The 24,704-nt window shown below is 41.7% G+C and overlaps 1 protein-coding gene across 1 annotated transcript in view; it reads left to right on the top strand.

Moving 5' to 3' along the window:
* ABCB11 (ATP binding cassette subfamily B member 11) overlaps window positions 1-24,704 on the top strand; it is a gene marked incomplete at both ends in the record, with an annotated part of 66,460 nt that overhangs the window by 37,421 nt on the left and 4,335 nt on the right. Inside the window, 10 exons of the mRNA XM_081339629.1 lie at window positions 938-1,139; window positions 2,808-2,871; window positions 5,257-5,386; window positions 6,480-6,647; window positions 9,032-9,136; window positions 9,282-9,443; window positions 11,551-11,754; window positions 15,684-15,925; window positions 16,294-16,450; window positions 24,150-24,347. Coding sequence (XP_081195755.1) covers window positions 938-1,139; window positions 2,808-2,871; window positions 5,257-5,386; window positions 6,480-6,647; window positions 9,032-9,136; window positions 9,282-9,443; window positions 11,551-11,754; window positions 15,684-15,925; window positions 16,294-16,450; window positions 24,150-24,347 — 1,632 coding nt within the window. The remainder of the gene's footprint in view (window positions 1-937; window positions 1,140-2,807; window positions 2,872-5,256; window positions 5,387-6,479; window positions 6,648-9,031; window positions 9,137-9,281; window positions 9,444-11,550; window positions 11,755-15,683; window positions 15,926-16,293; window positions 16,451-24,149; window positions 24,348-24,704) is intronic.

Here is a 24,704-nt window from a genome sequence, read left to right as displayed (position 1 = left end):
AGAAAAACGGTGCCCTGGCAACCCAGGAAGGTGCCCATCTTGGCACTGAGTATTGCACGATTCCTCAACATGGTATCTGTGGGGACGAATGTCCACCTCCCTTGGAATCCTTGGGGATTTGAATACTAGCCACATTGTAGCTATTTTATGAGTGAGTGAGCATGGGTGCAACATGGTTGTGATGGCAAGTCTCGTCTGCAGTGGTGGGATTCAAATACCTGAACAACCAGTTCTCTTATTGGATGCAGGCCTGGGTCTCTGAGGCCTAGAACGGACTTCCGGAAGTGGCATCCACACACTTCTGGTGGGCCATTCTAGGCCTGGGAGGCCTCCTCCAGGCCTCCGAGGCTAGACCGGGCTTCCAGAAGCAGTGTGCATTCAGCCGGTTCTCTGAACTCAGCAAAATTTAGCTACTGGTTCTGCTGAACCGGTGCAAACTGGCTGAATCCCACCACTGGTCATCTGGTACATTAGCCAATGTATTCTGCACAAATTGAAGCTTCCGGATCGTGCCCCATTTGGTAAACTGTGAAGCCCCCTCCCATCACCACCACCACATCTATCTGTCATGAAACAGGAGCTATGAATCCAGCAAATCCTGCTCTTTCGGGGGAAATGCCTCCACACACACACCCGCCACCAGAACATGACTGTCATAGCCATGAATGAACGAACAATTTCTGTCAATGCGAGAACAATTCAGGCATTCAGTTCACACAGGTTTATTAAGGTTATTTTGCTATTAAGTTACATGACACCTCAGCCCCCATATTAATTTAAGGAATCTTTTGACATTTATACACAGCATCCATACTTGTAGAGAGGAATCAGCTGATTAAGTTTCTTTCCATCCTCTGGGAGTACAGAAGTGCAGACCTAACTATTCTAGCTGTCATGAATGGTTGTGCCTCCAAAGATCATTCTTTCATTGCTGTAGGCTCGTTCTGGGCGCACTGCAATCTCCATAGCTCATCGCCTGTCCACAGTGAAATCTGCTGACATCATCGTGGGGTTTGAGCATGGAAGAGCTGTGGAAAGAGGGAAACACGAAGAGCTGATAGAACGGAAAGGAGTGTATTTCACACTGGTGACGTTGCAAAGCCAAGGCGACAAGGCACTCACGGAGACATCAATGCAAAGCAAGTGCCTGATTCTGTATCTTTAATGTTCCTAATTCAAATCATTAACTTCCTGTTAATGAAGCTTGAGTTTTATTTTCTTTGGGTCCACAGAGAAATTAGACTTTGCATATTTCATACCGAAGGAAGCCGTCCACTTTAGGATCAAATGTTTTCTTCTTGCATTGTATTAAAGATAGCTCAGATGTTATTTACTCTGATATTAGCTCTTTCAAGGTACTTTAAAAGCCTCCCATTTCTTTGAATTGAATATGCCTAGGGCTGAACCTTCAGCTTTGTGGAGGCAACACATGGCTCTGCTGCTACCAGGCAACAGGCCCTATGAAGAGTTGATGCAGTGATTTGTGGAAACCTACAGATACCTTCAGCCAGAGTTTTTTGCATATATCCAGTAATCAAATCCATTTGTGATGCAATAGTTCTTCCAAAGTATATTTTCTTTCACCTAGTGTTCTGAAAAGTGCTTTAGCAATAGCACTTAGATTTATATGCCGCTTCATAGGGCTTTACAGCCCTCTCTAAGCAATTTACAGACTCAGTGTATTGACCCCAACAATCTGGATCCTCATTTTACTGACCTCTGATGGATGGAAGGCTGAGTCAACCTTGAGCCGGCCAGGATTGAACTCCTGTCAGTGAGCAGTGAGTTAGCCTGCAATACTGCATTCTAACCACTGTGCCACCATAGCTCCTTTATCCAATGATAACTCTCATCTCCAACTACTTATATTTGTAGTGCAGGATGTGGTGGATACAGAGGCTCATGAGGAAGACTCTCTGCTGCCAACAACCATCTCTTGACTAGCATCACTAGCAGCACCTTAGCACCATCTGTTCAGGGTTCCTCCTCATCTCTTAGCAAATCTAATAGATGCTAATCTATTAGCGACTATCTCACTGGAAAGGGCCTTTATTTTAACTCTGTCAAAGAAAACAAGCCAACCTTGTGCTGGGCTCTTCCATTTTAGAACGAGGGAAGAAAAGCTTTCTCCATATAAAACGTGTTTGGTTCCAGAGTAAGTGGCCCTAGATCAGGGGTCTTCAAATGTGGCCCTTTTATGACTTGTGGACTTCAACTCCCAGAATTCCTCAGCCAGACACACTGGCTTAGGAATTCTGGGAGTTGAAGTCTACAAGTCACAAAAGGGCCACGTTTGAAGACCCCTGCCCTAGATTAACTTTCCTCTCAACTTTCTTGTAGTGAGTTTGTAACGATAGCTCGATAAAGGGGAGGACTCAAATACAACCGGGTGGCTACTTGAAACATGAAATGATACGACCAGGAACAGCACCTTCCTACGCCTTTGCTCCTGGCAAGGAGCTAGATGAGGGGCTCTTGGGTTTCACACAACTATAAGTGCAAGGGGCAACTGGTCTTCTTAAAACTCCCGGGCAAAGTCCAGTGCTACTGGAAGTTATGAAAAGAGATGACAGCTTTTTTGCCAAATGAGCAGAGCTAAGAAGGTGCTTTACCATCTGTTTAAATGATCGGAGAAGAATGGCAAGGCTTGAGAGGCAAGTGTTCAGTACCGTACAGAAATTTTCAGTCAATTTTTTTTAATAATAGATTGGCTTGATGTGATTGCTCTTTGACTAGATCCTTTTTTTTTCTCCTGGATTCTCCTACCTTTGATCGTTGTCATGAATCTTCTGTTATTGTATTGACAGTATCTGACCCAAGACTTGAAAAAACGCAGCCTTTCAGCAGGGGAAGCTATCAGGCGAGCTTACGGTAAGCTGGATGGATCCAAAATAAATGTAGAATTTAAACAAGAACGTATGGCCAAAAGTTTGATACTATCTTCCTGTGCGATGGTTTGAAATTTAGGAGAATGCGTTATGAATGTACCTATGGAAGTAAAAGGGAACGTTTTGCATCATACTTTCCGTAACAGTTTCTAGAAAAGAAAATAGATCCACACGCGTGGCTATAAAGAATGGAGTTGTCAACGCTGCTAACATCGGATGTTCTTGCTTTGACAACAGATGGAAATGTAGCCATTTTTTCTCTGTCGCTTTTAGAGTTCATTGATGCTGGGTGGGGGGATGTGGATGAGAGTCCAGCTAGTCATAACAACAATAACTCAGCCATAGGAACACAAGGTTATTAGGTCCAGAGTTGATAGAGATTTGGCGGGCTGGAGAGATGGGGAGAAAGCCTGCGCTTCAAGTTAATTGGGGAATATGATTTGTGACTGTTAATTGGAGGAGGGAATTGTGCTTTGCCGCTTTGGGCCCGGGGGTGGATGGGTGGGAATTCAGTTTTTGGCTTCAACTATGTAGTGCCGATACTTTGTTTTTTGAATAAAAGATTCTGTAAGGAAAACAATGCCTCGAAGTTCTTTTGAAGAGATTCATCTGTCGGAACCATGAAATTCTCTTTGTTCTTTACAAGTACAGAATCAGAAGCTTCTGGTTCTGAATAAAGATAATATTGGTAATAATGGATCCACCCCTTCCCATTTTATAATATTGCTGAAGGGGATGTCAGATGTGGAGTTCAGTCTTATTTTGCAGAAAATATTATGCTAAGAAAATGCCTGGTTTTCCCTTACCCACTTCCTGCATTTCCTTTTAATTCTTCTTGGAACATGGCAAAAGAAAGGAAAGGAATTGGAAAGATACTAACTAGATCTAGGACAGGGGTAGGCAACCTCGGCTCTTTTATGACTCTGGGAGTTGAAGTCCATGAGTCATAAAAGAGCCGAGGTTGCCTACCCCTGATCTAGGACATACTGTTGTGATTCAGGGTCAGCCTGTGGGTTCGGGAGTTGGGTCGGACGACTCAGAGGAGGAGGAGGGGAGTGTTGAAGAGCTTGCTGAGGGGATTGGACAGCTTGATGAGAGCCCCCAGCAAGGCCCCTCTCATCTGGTCACGATGCAGACCCAGCTGTGTGAGCCTGACAGCGTGGATGAAGATGACCCACAGCTGGCCCTGTTCAAGGACGCCCAACGCAGGAGGCAATCAGTCAGGAGTAAACAGAGGAAGGCAATGGGGCACCTCGGAAGGAGGCACAGAGAGGCCACACCCTGAACTGTATTTAAGGGGAATGTGTGGGAGGGCTGGTTTGCTGAAGGCAACCGCTTGGATTGTTCCTGCTTCTTAGCTCGTGTTTTATGGTTGGTGTCTTGTCTTACTCTGTTTTCTGTGAATAAATTTGGCAGGCGTAATTCCAGCCTCTTGCCGTTTCTAAAGGGGTTGACCCTGCCTTTTCTGCAGGGCCGGGAGCAGGCTGGTACAGAACACATACAAAGGTTGATGTATAATAACATATAACCTGTATACTGGCATTACCTTGAAAGCAAACAAACGCAAATATTGCAGATCAGAAATCCTTTTAGACTTTCAAAAACCCAAATAACTCAAATTATATGACTTTTAGGCAGCTAAATTTAAAAGGTTTTTTTTTTGAAGTTAATTTATTTGGGGAGATCGGAAAGTTTTATTTGGGAATGATAGAGTCCTGTCCCAAGAAATGGTAAAAAGTATGGTATCTTCTCCCCCTGTAAATGGTAAACCTGATCTTCCCAATGTCTCTGCACACTTAGATTTAGATGTTAAGGGGTTTAAAAAAAATCCTCTCAAGCTGCAGATGTATGAGAGAAAGTACAGAACTATGGGGGCATGGAATTAAAAAATTCATTTACGCCAGCTATCATGAATTGAGGCTATAAATATTAAGGCTGTGTGCACTAAGTATAATTAATACTGAGGGGGGCGGGTTGGATCTTATGTAGATGCAGTACCCCCCTGGGTTTTTTTTAGGAAAGGTCCCTTACCGTATCCAGGTTTCTGCACAAAGCTGGGGGGAAAAAAGGGACTGCTGCTGTAGCAAGTGGATTCCTCAAGAGTATTGACTTCTTTTTTTGCTGGCCTTGAGGAAATTTTGTCAGCCAGGTAACAATGAGGCCCGTGACATTTTTCCCTGGGTCTCTGGATGACTTAAACTGAACCGTGAATCTCAAATATCAGATGCAATAAGATTAATAGCGGCATCAGAATAAAGCTCAGGGTGGCATTTTATATTAGATAATAAAGTTATTTAATAAATGCCTTATTTCCTGAACTCCTGAGACAGACAGGAGTGCGACTGGACTTTTCTCTCTCTTTCTGTAGAGCATCTCTGCGACAGCGTTCCAGATCTCAGTTGTCAAATATAGTCCCTGACCATCCAGCATCAATTGTAGGATCCTATTCGGAGCACAACGGTAGCATTTCTCAGTATGAAGAAGATGGAAGTCCGTTTGTCAAGGTCAGTCAGAGTCACTGCAAGATCAAGAGAAGCTTCTGTTTGAGGTTCCTTTGTCTCTTCCCACCACATGACACCAGGCCTGGCCTCAGGGATAATTGTGTTGGGATTAAATAATTGCAAGTTACTCTCCTGGAGGCCTCCAATGAAGAAGCTTTGGAAAATGCAATTGGTTCGAACGTAGCAATGGCAAGGTGAGTGAGGGTTACAGGCAGGGATGCAGTATTACACTGGTCCTGTAAGAGAAGCAATGACTACTAATTTGACTGCAAGCAAATTAAAGCAGGGGTCCCCAACTCCCGGGCCGCAGCCCATTCAGAACCGGGCTGCGCGACTGTCAGGCTAGTGTGTGAGTGCACACCACTCCATTTACGTGATCAGTGCACGCGTGTGCTTGCAACTCCACTTGTGTGAGTGGAGGGTGCATGTGCCTGTCGCTCGCACAAATGGAGCTGCGGTCCCACGCGCACACACCTGCTGCTTGCACGGAACCCTCCCCTCCCCCCCTGCTACCAGTCCGCCAAGCTGGAAAGGTCGGGGACCACTGTCTTAAAGGCCTAAGCGGTGTAGGTCCAGATCAGTTTAGGAAACTGCTTGCTGTCAGCCTAAGATCCAATGGAGAGGCCCTTTCCCATGCCCAGGGTGAGTCAGAGGTTGGATGGGGAAGGACAAAAGGCAGACTTTCTTGGTGGTTGCACTTAAGCAGAGGAATCCTCCTGCAGAAAGCCACGTTGACAACTTCACCTTGTTAGCAACAGCGCAGTGATTCCCTCAAAATCTAAAGACCTATAATGAGGCGGAGATGTCTGCTGGTCCTGAGGCTTTCATAAAAATGATGAAAGTAGCACTGTGCTGCTGTAGCACATTCCCACCCTTTTATGCAGGTGCGTGGGATATCACACCACATATAGAGAAGAGGCGAAGGCTTTGCATCATAATGTTGCAAGCCGCTTTTCTTAGTTCCCCCCCTCCTTTTGATTCTTCCTGCAGAAAAATGGCAAGGGGGGGGGAGTGGTGGAGAGCTGTTTGCTTTTGTCCTCTGGCAGCAACATTCTTGAAGGTTAATATTTCTCTCTTTCCTTTTTACAAGGGACGGCTTCATGAAAAGGATGAGGAAGAAGTCATACCTGCTAATGTGACCAGGATTTTGAAGTACAACGCTCCCGAATGGCCCTATATGGTGCTTGGATCCCTTGGGGCAGCTGCCAATGGGGCGGTCAACCCTCTCTATGCCTTGCTCTTCAGTCAAATTATTGGAGTAGGTCCTATGACCAATGTTGTTTGCCTTGTAATAAATGATACTGAGCATCCTATGTTGTGCAGGAAATGGTGTGCCACGCTGACATAACCATTTCCTTTCTGTTATTTTTAATGAATTCACACATCACTCTCAGCTATAAAGTGGCTTCTTTGGTTTGTCCTGCAGTTTGTAAATTGTGGCCCAGAGCTTAGGATGAAGCTGGAATCTTGCCTAACGTGTGGCTTATCTAAGAAGCCACCGTTTTAAAAATGTACTTCGATGCAATAAGAAAATCTAACCACTGTGTTTGCATATAATCAAAGACACGTTCTGAAGACAAGTTTAAGACTGGTTCTCCAAGCAGGCCCTGTTATCCTACCAGCAGTATCCTAGGGAAGGAAGATGTGACAGTTTCCTTAATGGGCTCAAGATCAGAAGAAGTCTTTGGAATGTAGCTGGCAATTCAAAATTCTGTGGAAAAGCCAATTGTGTATCCCTATCCAAAGGCTAGTTTTCCTGTCTGTTTTGCTTTCAGCACAGAAGGAAATAATCCTACCTCTGATCTCAACATGATTTAGCACTAAAAAAAATCTCTCTGTACAAGGATGCTAGAGATGCTAGTTTTGGAGAGAGGCAAGACAGGGATGTGGCAACACTTGCATGATTATTGCTCCTAGCACTTCCTTTTTCCTTTAAAGCAGGCATGTCAAACTCGTGACGTCATGTGACATCACGCAACGTATCACAACTTTTTCCCTATTGCTGGCAATGGGGTGGGTGCGGTTTCGGCATGATGCATCCGGCCCGTGGGCCGGCAGTTTGACATGCCTGCTTTAAAGCATTTGAAAGGGGGTATTAGATATGGATATTTATTTATTTCATTTCCCCAGTGAGTAAATGAGCAAGTGGGGAATAAATGGGGAATTAGGAGCACCGGTGGTGCAGTGGTTAGAATGCTGTATTGCAGGTTGACTCTGCCCACAGCCTGGAGTTTGATCCTGACTGGCTCAAGGTTGACCTAGCCTTCTATCCGTCCGAGGTCAATAAAATGAGGACCCAGATTGTTGGGGGCAAAATGCTGACTCTGTAAACCGCTTAAGGTAAAGGTAAAGGTTCCCCCGCACATGTGTGCTAGTCGTTTCCGACTCTAGGGGCCGGTGCTCATCTCCGTTTCAAAGCCGAAGAGCCAGCGCTTGTCTGAGGACATCTCCGTGGTCATGTGGCCGGCATGACTAGACGCCAAAGGCGCACAGAACGCTGTTACCTTCCCACCGGAGTGGTCCCTATTTTTCTACTTGCATTTTTACGTGCTTTCGAACTGCTAGGTTGGCAGAAGCTGGGACGAGTAACAGGCGCTCACTCTGTTGACCTAGCCTTCTATCCGTCCGAGGTCAATAAAATGAGGACCCAGATTGTTGGGGGCAAAATGCTGACTCTGTAAACCGCTTAGAGAGTGGTATATAAGTCTATTACTTTTGCTAAATGTCTCCACTTAATTTGATGAGGATTCAGGGACATATGGTTGCCAAAGAAAATATGAGGGGGGGGGAATAAGATAATTGACCTACTTGTCCTACTGGGTGTTTCTTTGAAGAATCATTAATGGGTGTGAGACTTTTAAAAGACTTATGACATTGATTCTCCCTTCTTTTTACTGCTACTGCTCTTTCTTACTCCTCTTCGGAGCTGGATGGCTTTATTTGATCCATCATTACTTTCTTTGCACTTACCTAGATTTCTGCCTTCTCAACACATGCATATTTCTTCTGATGTATTTCATAAGGAGTGGGGAGGTGCAGTGTTAGGTTTCCTGGAGCTATACCACTAGAACAGTACACTTTCACTTTTAAAATTAAAAGAAAGGTGCTGACAAACTGGGAAGGGATCAGAGAGGGGCAACCAAGATAGTCACATGGAAGGAGCGTGGTGACTCATGTGGTTAGGATCCTGGGTTGGATGTTAGCAAGCTGACGTTTGAGACCCAGGTGCTGTCCTGGGTCAGGGTGAGCTCCCAACCTTTCGTCCAGCTCCTGCCAGGGATAATGGAAGGAACCCCCAACTGGGCGTCCCCCAGCAACAGTGATATCAGCAACTAATCTTTCTCAACCCGGAAGTGCCTCGGTGCTTCTGACGTGAGTGCGATGCTACCAGCATGGAAAACACTAATACGGAGATTCTGCTCTCTGATATTCATTTTTTACCCCTGATGATGTGAACAGCCCTGTTATGAACATTTGAAATGCCAGGCTGAAATAAACATGGATTGGCCTACGCAAGCATGTGTTTTCCTACATCACTGTGACTACCCTTTGGCCTAAACGCTCAACAAAAAAGTGTGCTTTCAGTTACCTTGTGCAAAAACTTATGTTTAATCTTACAGTGTTTCCTTTCCTTTCCCCAAGACCTTTTCTGTGCCTGATGAAGAAGAGCGAAGATCTCAGATCAACGGTGTCTGCTTGCTCTTCGTGGTTGTTGGACTCGTCTCGTTCTTCACCCAGTTCTTGCAGGTGATGACAACCAAATACTGTAGGCTTCTCAGCACGAGGGTGCCATTCCCTTGCTACTCTCTCTCTCTCCCCCCCCCCTTGTTTTCTTCTTTTTTGTACACGTGGACAGATGCTTAGATTTACACTTGTTAAAAATCCCTTGCAGGGGTATACTTTTGCAAAAGCTGGAGAATTGCTTACACGACGGTTAAGGAAAATTGGCTTCCAGGCTATGTTAGGCCAAGAAATTGGTTGGTTTGATGACCATATAAACAGCCCAGGGGCCTTGACTACAAGACTAGCAACGGATGCCTCTCAAGTTCAAGGGGTAAGAGTTTTTATTTAATAGCCGTTTCACAAATCGCCCGATATGATTTGCTTCAGAGTGAAGCAAAATAATAATTGCTACTGACAAGTGTATATTTCAGTAATTTGACAAAGGAAGAGTATACAATTTGAGTCCCTCCTGGGGCCGTGGACACAGCCTCCAAGGTGGGTGCAAAATTCCCAATGATCTATAATTATTAATGTAATAAAACAAGAAACTTACAAGGTATTATTAATACATGGTATGCAGATATCTGAAGCATCTAAGGCTGACTTCTCATTGCAGTTGTAAATCTGTATCTTCATTATAGTCTTTTCATCAGCCAGTGGAAGGCTGTCATGATTTATTCTGGCTTATTTTATTAAACCTTTCTCTCTTGCTCTTCTGTTGCAAACGCCACTGCTCAAAGCAGCTTTATAAAATTATGATTTCATCAAAACAATCATGTAAAACAACGCAAGGAGACAAGGCAAGCCGTTAAAACCCGGTTGTAAAATTATTATCTGCACATCCAAGGGCACAAAGCAGTCTTCAAGAACTGGTGATAAAATGGATGAGGGGAAAAAAAAGATCAGCTGCAATTTTTGGAGCAATACTTCCTACAATATAAGGCCTTTGTCTTCACTCATTCATTCACGCCCAGCTCCCTAAACCAGGGGTCCTCAACCTTGGCAACTTTTAAGACTTGTGGACTTCAACTCACAAAGCTGGCTAAGCAATTCTGGGACTTGAAGTCCACAAATCTTAAAGTTTCCAAGGTTGAGGACTCCTGCCCTAAACGGTCTGCCTATTGCAGTGTTTCCCAAACTTGGCAACTTGAAGATGTGTGGACTTCAGATCTCTTGAAGTCTACTGGAATGTATCCTCCCCGACAAGAGAACTTTACACACTATACAGAAAACACACACACTTTCCCTAGTCATCTATGGCACACACATAGGCAAGATCACATTTTCTCCTTTGAAGTTCCACTTCTGGTTTGACTTTGGGAGCAAGACATTCTGTTTACATCAGTAAGACGCAAGGTAAGACGCAAGGAACCAGAGCAATTCTGTGAGTAGACCAAAGTAGTTTCTTTATTGTTGACCACTTATTTATTTACAAGAGTCTTTGCCAGACTAACTGTATTCTCTTGGGAATAGGCAGATAAAGGCTTCAAGACTCTGGCCTCTGCCGCTTCCAAGCTAGATGACCTTTTTACTCTAGCTGGTGATTCCACCACTGTAAATGTGACTTTGGACCACTTTTGACTTTGCTACCCCTCTTGTCAGGTTACTACAAGTTGAGAAACCAAGAATAAAACAGACAAAGAACAAAAGTAGCAGTGACTACGTTGTGGCCGATGGGCCTATTTTGCAGTTAGAAATATCAGAGGTGGTCTGGTATACGTAAGAAAATAAAAAGAGCTGGCAATAGGTCAGATGGAAGTCATGAACTTTCATTCTTCCACAGTGTTCTGCTAATGGCGGCTCCGTGCTCTTTGTGAGAGAATAAGGGCTAGCCCAGGGGTAGGCAACCTCGGCTCTTTTATGACTCGTGGACTTCAACTCCCAGAATTCCTGAGCCAGCATGGCTCAGCATGGAAACCTCTCCCTTTCTCCTCAGCATGGCTGACCTGGATTGACGACGGGTTTTTAAAATGTTTTAATTTTTAATTGTTTAGTTAATTTATTTTGGGGCTGTTTATTTAATTTCTTTTAACTTTTGTATTGTTGTTTTTATTGTTGTTAGCTGCCCTGAGTCCTTCGGGAGATAGGGCGGCATATAAGTCCCAAAAATAAATAAATAAACAAATTCTGGGAGTTGAAGTCCACGAGTCATAAAAGAGCCAAGGTTGCCTACCCCTGGCCTAGCCTAAGATACTCTGAGCCCGAGAGGGCTGCCAAAATGGCTCACTCCTTTCCATGTAAAGAAATGGAATGACTTTCAACATGAGTGACTGAGGAACAGAATGGAGTAAGGCAGATGGTGGGACATATACACACCAGTCCTGGAATATTGCGTTGCCTCTCTGAGCTCTCCAGTGTCTGCTGCATAGAGCCAGCTTTGTCAGAGAAACTGTTGGTGATTGACTGATTGATGTCCCTTCCCTCTCCTCCTTTCCTAGGCAACCGGCACCCAGATAGGAATGATCGTGAATGCCTTCACCAATATCGGAGTTTCCATCATTATCGCTTTCTACTTCAGCTGGAAACTCAGCTTAGTCATAACTTGCTTCTTACCTCTCTTGGCTTTGTCGGGAATGGTGCAGTCTCGAATGCTGACTGGCTTCGCATCTCAGGACAAGAAAGCAATGGAAGCTACAGGAAGGGTAAAGGGCTTTATTTCTGTTTTACTCTTAAGACTGACCGAGATGATGAATAATTGCTCGAGCAATTGCCTTTGTCGGGTAATTATATCTGTATCTATCTCTCTGTGTATACACACATGCACAGAGCTTATTAAGCAGCAGAAGCTTCCCAGCTGTTCCCATTTCTAGTGTTCGAAAGACGGCTTGCTCCTTAGAGAATCTGTGGCTTCAAAGTGTCCACTTCTAAACCTGAAAAACATCATCATCATCATCATCATCATTGGAAGGGACCTTGGAGGTCATCTAGTCCAACCCCCCTGCTCAGACAGGAAACCCTATACCATTTCAGACAAATGGCTGTCCAGTCTCTTCTTAAAAACTTCCAGTGTCGGAGCATTCACAGCTTCTGGAGGCAGGTGGTTCCACTGGTTAATTGTTCTGTCAGGAAGTTTCTCCTTAGTTCTAGGTTGCTTCTCTCCTGGGGGTGGGACAGTTGTAAATGGCAGCTAAAAACTGGATTCAAGAGTGGACCCTCCCAAATCTTGTCATACGGGCTCTCCCCCACCCACCCACCCACCCAATGGGAGGCCCTTGTCTGCTGGAAATACTGGATGTTCACCGATTTTAATTTCTGAATTTTAATTTCCGAAGGCATAGATACAAGTGGTCCTTGACTTAATGATCACAGTTAAGCCCAAAATCTCCTTTGCTAAGCGAGACAGTTAAGTGAGTTTTGCCCCATTTTACAGCCTTTCTTGCCAAAGTGGAGTCCTTGCAAATTTTACTCGACTAGTTGTTGCCAACTATAAGGGGGTGGTGCTCATCTCTGTATCAAGGACATTGAGCCAGTGCTGTCCGAAGACATTTCTGTGTTCACCTGGCCAGCATGACATCATGGAGTGCTGTCACCTTGCCACCAAAGTGGTACCTACTGCAATTCTGGGAAAATAGTTTACATAGCTGTCATGTGACTCTCACTTCCTCAAGGGGTTTCTTGTGCAAATGCATCTTGTTCTTTTTTCCCTCTTCCTAGGGGAGGCTAAAGGGCTGAGAGTTTCTTGTCCAGGATTTTGCTTCTTTTCTTTTAATACCGCATTAGATTGGTTCCAGCCAGTCTGCAACATCTGAGCAATAAAAACAGACAGAAAAAAAGAGAATCACTAAATTGGGCAAAGTGCCCTCTTTCTGCTCATCCCTTTTTTATTCATTCTTAATAGCATTACAATTTACATTTATTGAGAAAACAGTTATTAATTGTAACATTATATATAAATGAGATAGTTTTATAATGAGACAATTTCCCACCTGTCCCCCGTGTGTTCCCGATAAAGATGATCTCCCCACCAACGTACAATATTAGCAACAAGCGGTAAAACAAGTTTCTGAACTGGAAAGCTTCTAAAACTTTTGAAATTTAAGGGCTAATCTATTAATTTTTAATTTTAATTATTTATCACATTTAGAAACCATCTGTCTCCCTTACAGAGAGACCCTGGGTGGTGTACAAACGTTAAAAACGTAAAAACTGAATACAACAATTTAAAATAGGGCAAGAATAGTTAAGAAGGCAGCTTATAAATTCAAACTAGTTTGAGACACTTTGCTGCCAAGGTCCCCATCTAGGAAATCCTGAGGAATATAGTGATTTTCTCACAAATTGTGCCACTAGATAACTTCACTCATGCACTCCTCGTGCTGAAAAGCAATAGCGATAGCCCTTAGACTTATATACTGCTTCACAGTGCTTTTACAGCCCTCTCTGAGCAGTTTTACAGAGTCAGCCTATTGCCCCCCAACAATCTGGGTCCTCATTTTACCGACTCCGGAAGGATGGAAGGCTGAGTTAACTTTGAACCAGTGAGAATCGAACTGCCAAACTCCTGACAGCCGGGAGCCAGCAGAAGTAGCCTGCAGTTCTGCATTCTAACCACTGTGCCACCAGAGCTCTAGCAGTTGGGAATAATCCCATGTTGTTAAGAAAGGCAGAGAATAGAATTATTTTCAAACTACAGGTAACTACAGGTAACTTATAACCATTTGTTTATTGATCATTTGAAGTTACGAGGGCACTGAAAAAGAAAAAAAGAAACTTATAATTGGTTTTCACACTTATCACTGTTTGTAGCATCCCCAGAGTCACGTGATCAAATTCAGGCCCTTGGCAACTGGCGCTTTTACTCTCATGGGATCACAATCTGCAACCTCCCCAGCTGTCTCCCAACAAGCAGAGTCAATGGGGGAGGCCAGATTTGCTTAACGACCGCTTGATTCCCTTAAAAACTGCACGGATTTGCTTAGCAACTGTGGCAAAAAGATCATAAAATGGGTCCAAACTCGCTTAGCAGCTGCCCTGCTTACCACGGAAATTTTGGTCCTAATTGTTGTCGTGAGTAAATTGAGGATTACCTGTACAGGTATATTGCTAGATGCAGGAACATTAACTATCGCTCAGCTTCATAAGGATGCAAAAAGAAGTCTTGACTACCGTAAGATCTGAATGTTACTTCATTTCCGTCCCCGCTCCTTCCTCCGGTTAACTCTGTGATGTGATATAATTTTAAAGACTTTATTCTGAATTCCGAAGGATATATTTGTTCTCAAACAAATTCAGTACCAGCCAGACTTCTGGGAAATGGCTCCTTAACTTGCATTCAGTTTATTGAACTTCAGCATAATCAGACAAAGAAGGAAAGGGGTTTGCAGAGCACCTTTATGAGCCTGGGTCCTGGTTTAGCGGTTCTGAAAATGCAAATGACATTAAAAACAACACCCTCTTGATCCTGAAAGAGCAGGCACACTCCTGGCTAATGCTAACAACCTGAGCACAGAACCAATAGGGCCAGTCAGCCGTAGCTTGACAGGGTTATTCAGGGATAAACAAGGTATACCTGTAATGCAGGACAGCCTGAACCTTACCCAGATGAAATAATTCATGCCACATATCATCAATTACAATAATAGTCTTGCCCCAGACAGGACAACTCATCTCTAGAATAATTATAGTTCTTGGATTAACACCGTGTTAAGCCTTAATTCAGTTCTGGCTACAGCTGGAAAGTAGGTCAGCTCTTTTCTTAGGAAGCTAAGCAATGAAGGGCAGAGGATCAGAATCAGAAATCAGAGTTTAGGAGAAGCAGAGCATTTAGGGCAAAGTCAGCCCAAACCATCCCCATGTCTATTCAGTAAGATAGTTCTTCAATCTGAGGAAATGACAAGTGTGTTGGAATCCCAACAAACCTGTTATGGAGAACCTTCTCATGAACAGTAATATAATTTTAATGTGAGTTTGGCTGAAATTAAATATAGGGTTTCCCCACCCCTGAGCTTGTCCACTAGTTTGACCCAAGGTTAACTACTTTTTAGAGTGATCCTCACACATTATCCAAAAGGAAAGAAGGAAAGAAAGAAAGAAGGAAAGAAAGAAGGAAGGAAGGAAGGAAGGAAGGAAGGAAGGAAGGAAGGAAGGAAGGAAGGAAGGAAGGAAGGAAGGAAGGAAGGAAGGAAGGAAAGAAAGAGAGACAGAAAGAGAAAGAGAAAGAGAAAGAGAAAGAAAGAAGAAAGAAAGAAAGAAAGAAAGAAAGAAAGAAAGAAAGAAAGAAAGAAAGAAAGAAAGAAAGAAAGAAGAATCTCCATTAATCTTTGAGGTTAGCAGGCATCATAAACAATCAGGGCTTATTCTTCCAGAGTTGTTAAGAGGCAGATTCTTGGTGACAAAGGAACAATAAACTAATCAGTATTTAGTCTAGTGTTCTATAGAAACCATCTCATCCTGTTGTGCATGATTTGCTGTCTGCTTTGGATTTGCCAATTCCTACTTCAGATGTCATGGAACCCCCACTTTAATATGTGAAAATCACAAGTCTGTAGTTCTCTAAAGTGAAATGTCTGTACAATAGTTGATAAACTTTTGTATAATCCTTAACAGACTTTTCTTTTTCTTTGGGAATCAGATTTCCAATGAAGCCCTTGCAAATATTAGGACCATTGCTGGCATTGGAAAGGAGAAAACGTTTATCGATGCTTATGAGAAACAGCTAGAAGTCCCTTACAAAGCAGCTGTTAAAAAAGCGAATGTTTACGGAGTTTGTTTTGGCTTTGCACAGTGTATTTTGTTCATAGCCAATTCCGCCTCTTACCGATACGGAGGATTTTTAGTTGAAAACGAAGGACTTCACTACAGCTACGTCTTTAGGTAAGAACACCCCTACATGGATATCATTTCTTTAAATACCACGGAATCTATGAATTCTCATATTGTTACAGGCAAATATCTGACTGTGAAAGCTAATCAATGTTCAAAAGGATGCAGAGGGGAGGTTATAAAATATTGTGATACCTAAATAATTTCCCTCACAATATTAAATACATACGTTAAAATCGAATTCTGGAGACCAGGCAGAAATAAGAGGCTCCAATTTTTACACCTTGGTTGTTAGCTTCTCAAGCCCAACTTGCTGATCCTGGTTGGAAACCCAACCAGAGATTTTCCAACTGATTCAGCAAAGCTTTTTTTTTTTTTAAAGTGCCCTGCAAACCAAAACATGTCTTTTCCGATTTCAGGGTGATTTCCTGCATTGTTACTAGTGGGACCGCTTTGGGAAGAGCATCTTCTTATACTCCAAGTTATGCCAAGGCTAAAATAGCAGCTGCCCGTTTTTTTCAGCTGGTGGATCGGATTCCCCGAATCAGTGCGTACAGTGACGTTGGAGAAAAATGGGTAAGAAGAAAAGAATTGCTGTTATTTGAATCACATAATTGTAGGCTTGGAAAGATCCAAAGGTCAGACAGTCCTCTGCCGCCCTCAAGCAAACTAGATTACAGTGTGCGGTGTGCCAGGAAACTACAGGAAAAGATCAAACGTGTCCTGGTATTCTGGTGAGCACAATGTGAGCTCAGTGTTGAGCAAATAATACATATTTAAGACAATAGGAAGGCACTCTGGTGCCAAGGCTGGAGGGTGTAATATTTGCTCTTAGGCACTGTGATTGTGGCTTGACTCTTTTTGTCCTCTTCTTTATATCCCAGAAGACATAATATCCTGTTCTGTTGCTCTGTTCCACTCCATTCCACTCCTTTTACTCTACTCTACTCTACTCTACTCTACTCTACTCTACTCTACTCTACTCTACTCTATTCTTGTTACATTGCCTTGAATGCCCTGGGTTTGAGCACTTCAGTCAGTTACAGGCTAACCCCAGAAGTTCATTGTGTATTTCACAGCAGGACACCCCTCAACACACACACACACACACAACACACTCAGCTGAACCAATGCTTACCATGCTTCATAGACCATTTTCACAGCTGCCTTTTTTACTGTAAACTTTATTTTATTTTATTTTAATCCCATTTATATCCCGCCCTTCTCCGAAGACTCAGGGTGGCTTACAATCTAAGCACAAATCAAATGTGCTTAGCAATAGCTTTATAATGAACGCCAGCAGTAATGATTCCTGTAAGGGTTAGGGTTTCCTAAACTGTGAGATGTACCGCCCTTGGGTTGTACAGTGCTACAATAAATTCACATTTCCCACAGTTTCATTGTCTTATTTTCATAGTTCATTTGTACTCATTTGGGAGTTTGAATTAAGATGAAACTAAAGGGAGGTGTAGTGGCAAAACGTTTAGGAAACACTGCTCTAAAAGACATTGAAAACAAGGCAGCAAGTATTTTATTAAAAAGTGTTTTGTTGTGTCTCCAAGTATAACATTTTGATGCTTTAACACACACACACATACACACACACACTCATACATGTATATATAACTTGCACATTTACATCCACCCATATTGAGCCATAATAAACGTATTAAAGTATGTATATTCAAGAAGATCTGTCCATAGGAAGCAAAGTGATTGGCCGTGATTCTCCAGAAACCAAAAGGTGGGAGGGTCCAGCAGTAGTAAATTGACCAATGGGAAGTAACATAGTCTATAGTCCAGATTGACTATCTTGTGAATTTTTGCCAGAGTATATCAGTCAAGAAAGAATATGCTTAAATTGGCTTTGATTCAAGCCAGCATGAGACCAGGAAAGGAGCAATTTAAATAATAAAATACAGATAAGCAGTATAACTCATTGTACACTGGAGAATCCTCTGTTTAAAGACATTGGCCGGTGGGATTTGTTTGAAATGTTTTGACCTCAGGCAAAATGAAAAACTTCAAAATTCTGGTGCAAATCCTAGTATTACACTGTGGATTCAGTTCAACTCTTGCAGTTGTTAGACAGTTGTAAATGAAGCATTCATTTAATGTTTATATACTTTCAATACTGCTTAGTGATTCTATGCTTTTAGTATTGTCTATAAAAGGAAAAAGACAGTTGCAAATGGTGACAAAATATTTATTAAAAAAACTTAAATCTCGGAGGACTTCCGGTGGCTCCGCGGCGACGGAGACAGCCTTCCCGGGCTGCCCGCGGCTCAGCTGTTGTTTTTTCGCCCGAAACAGCGCCGATCAGCTGTTCGGGCGAATTTGAAGCCCCCTCCTCGGGAGAAGAGGAGGGGGTGAGGCCCCAGGTAGGGGTAGAGTTCTCCGGGGCCGCCTGAGCATGGAGCTTGGGCGGCTGAAGGATTGAATTCCCCCGAAGCCTGGGTTGCTCCCAGCTGGCTGGCGTCTCTGCTCCGGACTTCTTGGAGCAGAGCCAGGCGTCTGCGACCACCCCTGCCTGAAGAAAGGACTATGGATTAAAGGAGCAGGCAGAGCGGTGCAAGAGGAAAAGGTGAAGAGGATTATTTTATTATACTCTCGAGCTTGATGGACTTTTTAAACTTTTAGTGAAAGTGCGTCATAATTGAAAAGTAAAAGATGGCGGCTAAACCTCCCCCTAAAACTCTACGGAGTGGTGGATCTCCTCCGGTGCAACAATCATCATTACAGGCGTTGCATCCTCCTGATGTATTGACAGTGAAGGACTTACGAGATGCTCTGGATAAACTTTTGGAATCAATTAATCAATCAATGGCTGATAAATTTGCACAGATGGAGGAGAAATTGGAGAAACTGGAGGAGAGAATGGAAGAGAGGATGGAACAGAAGCTCAGCGTGATGAAGGTAGACATTTTGTCTTCAGTGCATAAAGTGGCGGAATGTGTGGAAGATTTAGATGAAAAATTGGATGATTTGACTCAAAAGAATGAAATATTAGAAGTTAAAGTACGGGAGAATGAAAGTTTAAGAGACAAAATGGAAAGGGAGTTAAGCCTTGCCCAATATTACCAGATGCAGTTTGCTGTTAGAATCAGAGGTTTAAAAGAGAACATTAAGGAAGATTTAAAGCAGCTGGTTTCTGAGGCTTTTGAAGTGGTACTGAATCAGCCAGCATCTGAAATAAGAGCAGCTATGGATAAAGTGTTCCGTGTAAATTCATGGATTGCCAGACAGAGAAAGTTGCCTAGAGATGTGGTGGTTTACTTCACAAAAAGAGAAATCAGAGATGAAGTTATACAAGCTGCTTATGATGCTAAAGTTGTGATTGCTGATCAAGAAGTTTTGGTTTTAAAAGAGATCCCTCCAAAGATTTTGAGGAGAAGGAAGGATTTTACATTTCTTGTGCAAGAGCTCAAGCAACGAGATATAAGGTTCAGATGGGAGATTCCAGACGGGCTGATGGTGATGTATGAAGGCAAAAGGTACCGGTTGATTACTGTGAAGCAAGCGCGTGATTTCTACAATACTGTTTTAAAAGCAACCCCATTAACACTTCTGGAAGCTGCAAAGGGATTGGGAGAAGGAGAAGGAGAACAAGAGGATGAAACTGAGGAAAATGGTGCTGGAGGAGATCAAGCTATAACTTCTTTGGATGATCCTAGAGAGCAAAGGGTAACGCGTGCTGCTTTAAAAAGAGCAAAGAAAATAAAAGAACAAGATCAGCAAAAGTCTTCAGAATCTTCACAACGTTCTCATAGCCAAGCAGTGGGAGGAGCACGGCCTAAAGAAGATAGCCCTTTTAAAGCAGTGCTTTGAGAGCTTTGGGAGGATATGCATGGCAACTAAATTTTTGACTTGGAACGTTAATGGACTAAATTCACCACAGAAGAGAAAGAAGGTTTTTCAATATTTAAAACAATTTAAGATAGATGTTATATGTTTGCAAGAAACGCATATTAGGGCTATGGACCAAAAGTTTTTATCGAACTCAAGACTGGGTACGCATTTTGCTGCTTCTGCAATGAATAAGAAAAATGGAGTGGTTGTTTATATTAAAAGTGCCATAACAGCGGATTTAATTGAAGCAGATAAGCATGGAAGATACGTACTGATAGATTTGATGTTAGAAGGCAAAAGGACGCTTCTAGTTGGACTGTATGCCCCTAATCAACAACAACAACAGGCTGACTTTTTTAGTTTACTTTATACAAAGCTTACCCAGTTGGATTATAAATCTTTTATTTTTATGGGGGACTGGAATGGTGTGATGGATGTACAGATGGATAAGGCTGGAGCTTTTAAGCGCATTCCAAGTCATGCTAGACTGCCTAAATCTTTTTTTGAAATGAAGGATGACTTGGAATTGCGAGATATCTGGCGCGAGAGACACCTGCAGGAAAAGGATTATACTTTTTATTCTGATAGACATAAATCTTTTTCGAGGATTGATTTTATTTTGGTGACTAATGACTATTTTTTGAGGACTAAAAAGGTGAAGATTTGTGCAAGAACTATCTCTGATCACAGTCCAGTGTGGTTAGAGATTGATAAGGAGAAAAGAGACAGGCGCTCGTGGCGCGTAAATGAGAATTTGTTTAGAAATCAGAGAAATGTGGAAGAATGCAAACAGCGGATGAAGGATTTTTTTGAAATTAATATGAACAAAGGTACTTCTATGGATATGGTGTGGGATGCTAGCAAGGCATACATGAGAGGGGTGTTGATATATATGAACAATAAACATAGACGTGCTGTGGAAGCTAGGAGGAAAGAACTGGAGAATGAAATAAAGGAAAAAGAAAAGGCTTTGATTTTGAACTCAGAGGATGTGAAGACTAAGGAGGCTATTAAATTGTTAAGAGGACAATTTGACAAATTAATGGCTGACCAAGTGGCAACCAATCTGCGGTTTGCCAGGCATAACACTTTTTGTAACGCTAACAAACCAGGTAGATGGTTAGCTTATAGATTGAGGAAAAAACAAAGGGCTTCTAATATAGACAAGATTGAGCATAAAGGAAGGGTTGTGTTTCAACAGGACCTTATTAAGGATGCTTTTGTGGATTTTTATTCTAAATTATATGCTAAGGAGAAAATTAATGAAAAAGACATTGATATATATTTGGAAAATGCTAGCATCCCGGTTCTTACGCAAGTACAAAAAGAAGGGATTAATCAATTGATCACAGAAGAAGAAATCTTTACAGCAATTAAGGAATTGAAGGTGGATAAAGCACCAGGTACGGATGGCTTGACTGCGGCCTATTATAAAAATTTACAATTAGAAATGATAAAACCGTTAAAGGAACTGTTCCAGACAATCCAGAGGGGGGGAAAGGTGCCACCGTCTTGGAGAACAGCTTTTATCTCCTTGATTCTGAAGGAAGACCAAGATGCTACTCAAGTTAAAAATTATAGACCGGTATCGCTTTTAAACACAGATTACAAGATATTTGCTAAGGTTTTGGCTAATAGACTGATGAGGGTTCTGCAACAGGTGATTCATGGGGATCAAACAGGGTTTATTAGTGGTAGGCAAATGAAAAATAATGTGAGGCATATAGTTGATGTGTTAGAGTTTTTGGAAAGGAACAACCAGGTTGCTGCGGTGCTAATTTTTTTAGATGCTGAAAAAGCTTTTGATCAATTGAATTGGAAATTTTTGTTGAAAGTTCTAGATAAAATGGATTTTGGGGAAAATTTTTTACAACCGATTAGGGCATTATATCAAAAACAAACTGCCCGAATTATAGTTAATAATAGTTTGACAGAAGTATGTAATATTGAGAAGGGCACAAGGCAAGGGTGTCCGTTATCGCCCTTGTTATTTGTGTTAACATTAGAGATATTATTGGTTAAAATTCGGAATTCGGAAAAAATTAAGGGGATTCAAATTGGAGATCAGGACTACAGATTGAGAGCATTCGCAGACGATCTGGTTGTTACAGTGACCCAGCCAGAGAACTCTGTTGTGGACCTGATGGAGATAATAACACAATATGGGAAGGTTTCTGGATTTAAGGTTAACGTACAAAAAACAAAAATTTTGGCCAAAAACATGACAACACCGCAAAAGGCCCTTTTAGAAGGATTAACTGGATTTGAGATTGTTAAAAGGGTTAAATATTTGGGGGTGATTTTGTCGCCCTCTAATACAAAGCTATATAAAAATAATTATGAAAAATTATGGGGAAAAATTCAAAAAGAATTGGAGAGTTGGAAAAAATTGCAATTGTCTTTGTTGGGACGGATTGCAGCAATAAAAATGAATGTCCTGCCTAAATTTTTATTTTTATTTCAAATGATACCGATTCTTAAGAAAGATTCTAATCTGGAGGAATGGCAGCGAGGTATCAATAAATTTGTGTGGGCAGGGAAAAAACCACGAGTTAAACTTAAGATTATGCAGGATACTCGTGAGAGAGGTGGCCTTAAATTGCCTAATTTTAAATTATATTATGAAGCTGCTGCATTAGTAGGAATAAGTGACTGGATTAATTTGACGCAAGGGAGGTTATTAAATCTAGAGGGCCACGATTTGTTGTTTGGCTGGCATGCATATTTGTTGTATGATAAGAAGGTAGACAACGTGTTTAGGGTGCATATTTTAAGACAGGCATTGCTGAGAGTTTGGAAGAAGTACAGACACAAGTTAAGTTGCAAGATACCATTGTGGGCAATTCCAAAACACGCAATAGAAAATATACATGCTGGCTTCAAACATGATCTGACTACGTATAAGGAGATTCTCAGTTTGGAAAGAAACGTTTGGTGTTTGAAATCATATAGCCTCTTGCGAGAAGAGAAGGTTGTTCAAAATTGGTTTCAATATACTCAGTTACGGGCCAGGTGGAAAGAGGACCAGAAAAATGGATTTACAATGACTGATGAAAATTTGATAAAGCAAATTAGGAATCAGGGACCAGCACATATCAAACGGATATATCTTGCATTGATAGAGATTGACTCAGAAACAGAGCTTGTTAAGGATTGTATGATAAAATGGGCCCAAAATATCCAGGAAGTCATCACAATGGATACGTGGGAAAAGATTTGGGTGAGGAACGTAAAATTTACACAAGCTCAAAACTTAAGAGAGAATTTTTACAAAATGTTTTATAGATGGCATTTAGATCCTAAAAAGCTTGCAAGTATGTATCCGAATTATCAGCCTAAATGTTGGAGGTGCGGTGATGAAGACGCAACATATTTTCACATATGGTGGACTTGTAAAAAGGTTAAGGCTTTTTGGATAAAAGTCTGGTGGAATATGCAGAAGATTTTTAAACAGAGGTTAAAGTTTTGTCCGCAATTTTTTTTGTTGGGAATAATTACAGATGCCACAGTTGTGGACACCAAGTTGATGTTGAATTTAATTACGGCGGCAAGACTTTTGATAGGCCAATATTGGAAGAAAGAGGAATTGCCGACCATAGAGGAGTGGACTTTAAAGGTTTCCGACCTGGCAGAGATGGCGAAGATTTCGGCCTATTTGAAAGATCATTCGCAAGAACGCTATATTATGGAATGGAGAAAATGGATTGATTTTATCCAGAACAAGTATAGGGTTAAGAAGTTTTATGTAGCATTTGAATAAGTCTTCTTTCGTTTTTTTTCTTTTCTTATCTTAGTTTCTTTTTATATATATTTAATATTATCACTATTTGTTTTATCCTATATAAGCTAGAGAGTGATGGATTTTAGAGTTTATAATTGCTAGTATATGATTGTTTATGATTGCTTTTTATACATATACCTTGTATTTAGCTCTGGGAAGTCGGGGGGGAGGGGGGGAGGTAGGGAGGGGGGAGGAGGGAGGGGGAAGGGGGGATTCTTAAAGGAAAACTGTATTTTAAAACTTTTCAATAAAAAAAAAAAACTTAAATCTCGTGCATTATACTGATTGGCCCTGAATCTGCTAATCTCTGCCCTTTCACTGAAGTTGTTCAACTTTTAACTTTCTTTGAAGATTTGTTAGAGTAGGAAGAAATACAGCAAAGTGAAAATCAGATTAAGATACTATTGTCCCTTTTTTCCTTCTTTACTTTTCACAAAATATTAACTTTTTACAAATGAAAATGAAATAGGAAAACTTTGCACTGTGCTGAATGCAAATGGATTTCAGTTTTGTCCACTTCCAGTTGATTGATTTAAAGAGAGGCCTGTGACAGCTTTGGGAGGTACAGAAATAATCATCATTAGCTTCCTAAGAGTCATTTGCAAATTCTGAAGCAGGATTTTCTTTTTGCTGTTGTATAATCAGGATAATTTCCATGGCAGAATTGAATTTCTCAACTGTAAGTTCACATATCCAACTCGTCCTGATACCCAAGTGTTAAATGGCCTCACAGTGTCTGTGAATTCCGGGCAGACCCTTGCCTTCGTTGGAAGCAGCGGATGTGGAAAAAGCACCTGTGTTCAACTTCTGGAGAGGTTTTATGATGCTGATGAAGGAAGAGTGGTAAATAGCTTTTGTTGCTTTGATAACATAAAAGTATTAATAACTAAATTGGTAATTTGGTCTTCATATATCAGTTGTTTTTCAACCTTGGCAACTTTAAGACATGTGGACATCAGCTCCCAGAATTCCCCATCCAGCTTGGGAATTCCGGGAGTTGAAGTCCACATGTCTTAAAGTTGCCAAGGTTGAAAAATACCACTCTACAGATTTAACAGCCCCCCCTTTTTTTTTAAAAAAAAGGCGTCTTTGAAATCAAACTTAATTCCTTGTAAATACGCATTTCCCATCAATCAACTTCTCAGTCCAGTTTTCTTTGTGACAATACAGATGTGTAAATAAGTTTATAAATAATAAATA

The sequence above is a fragment of the Vipera berus genome, assembly GCF_964194415.1.
Source record: "Vipera berus genome assembly, chromosome: 1".
Classification (NCBI taxonomy): domain Eukaryota; kingdom Metazoa; phylum Chordata; class Lepidosauria; order Squamata; family Viperidae; genus Vipera; species Vipera berus.
Note: the sequence above shows the minus strand (reverse complement) of the source record. Positions and strands in the feature narration are given on the sequence as shown.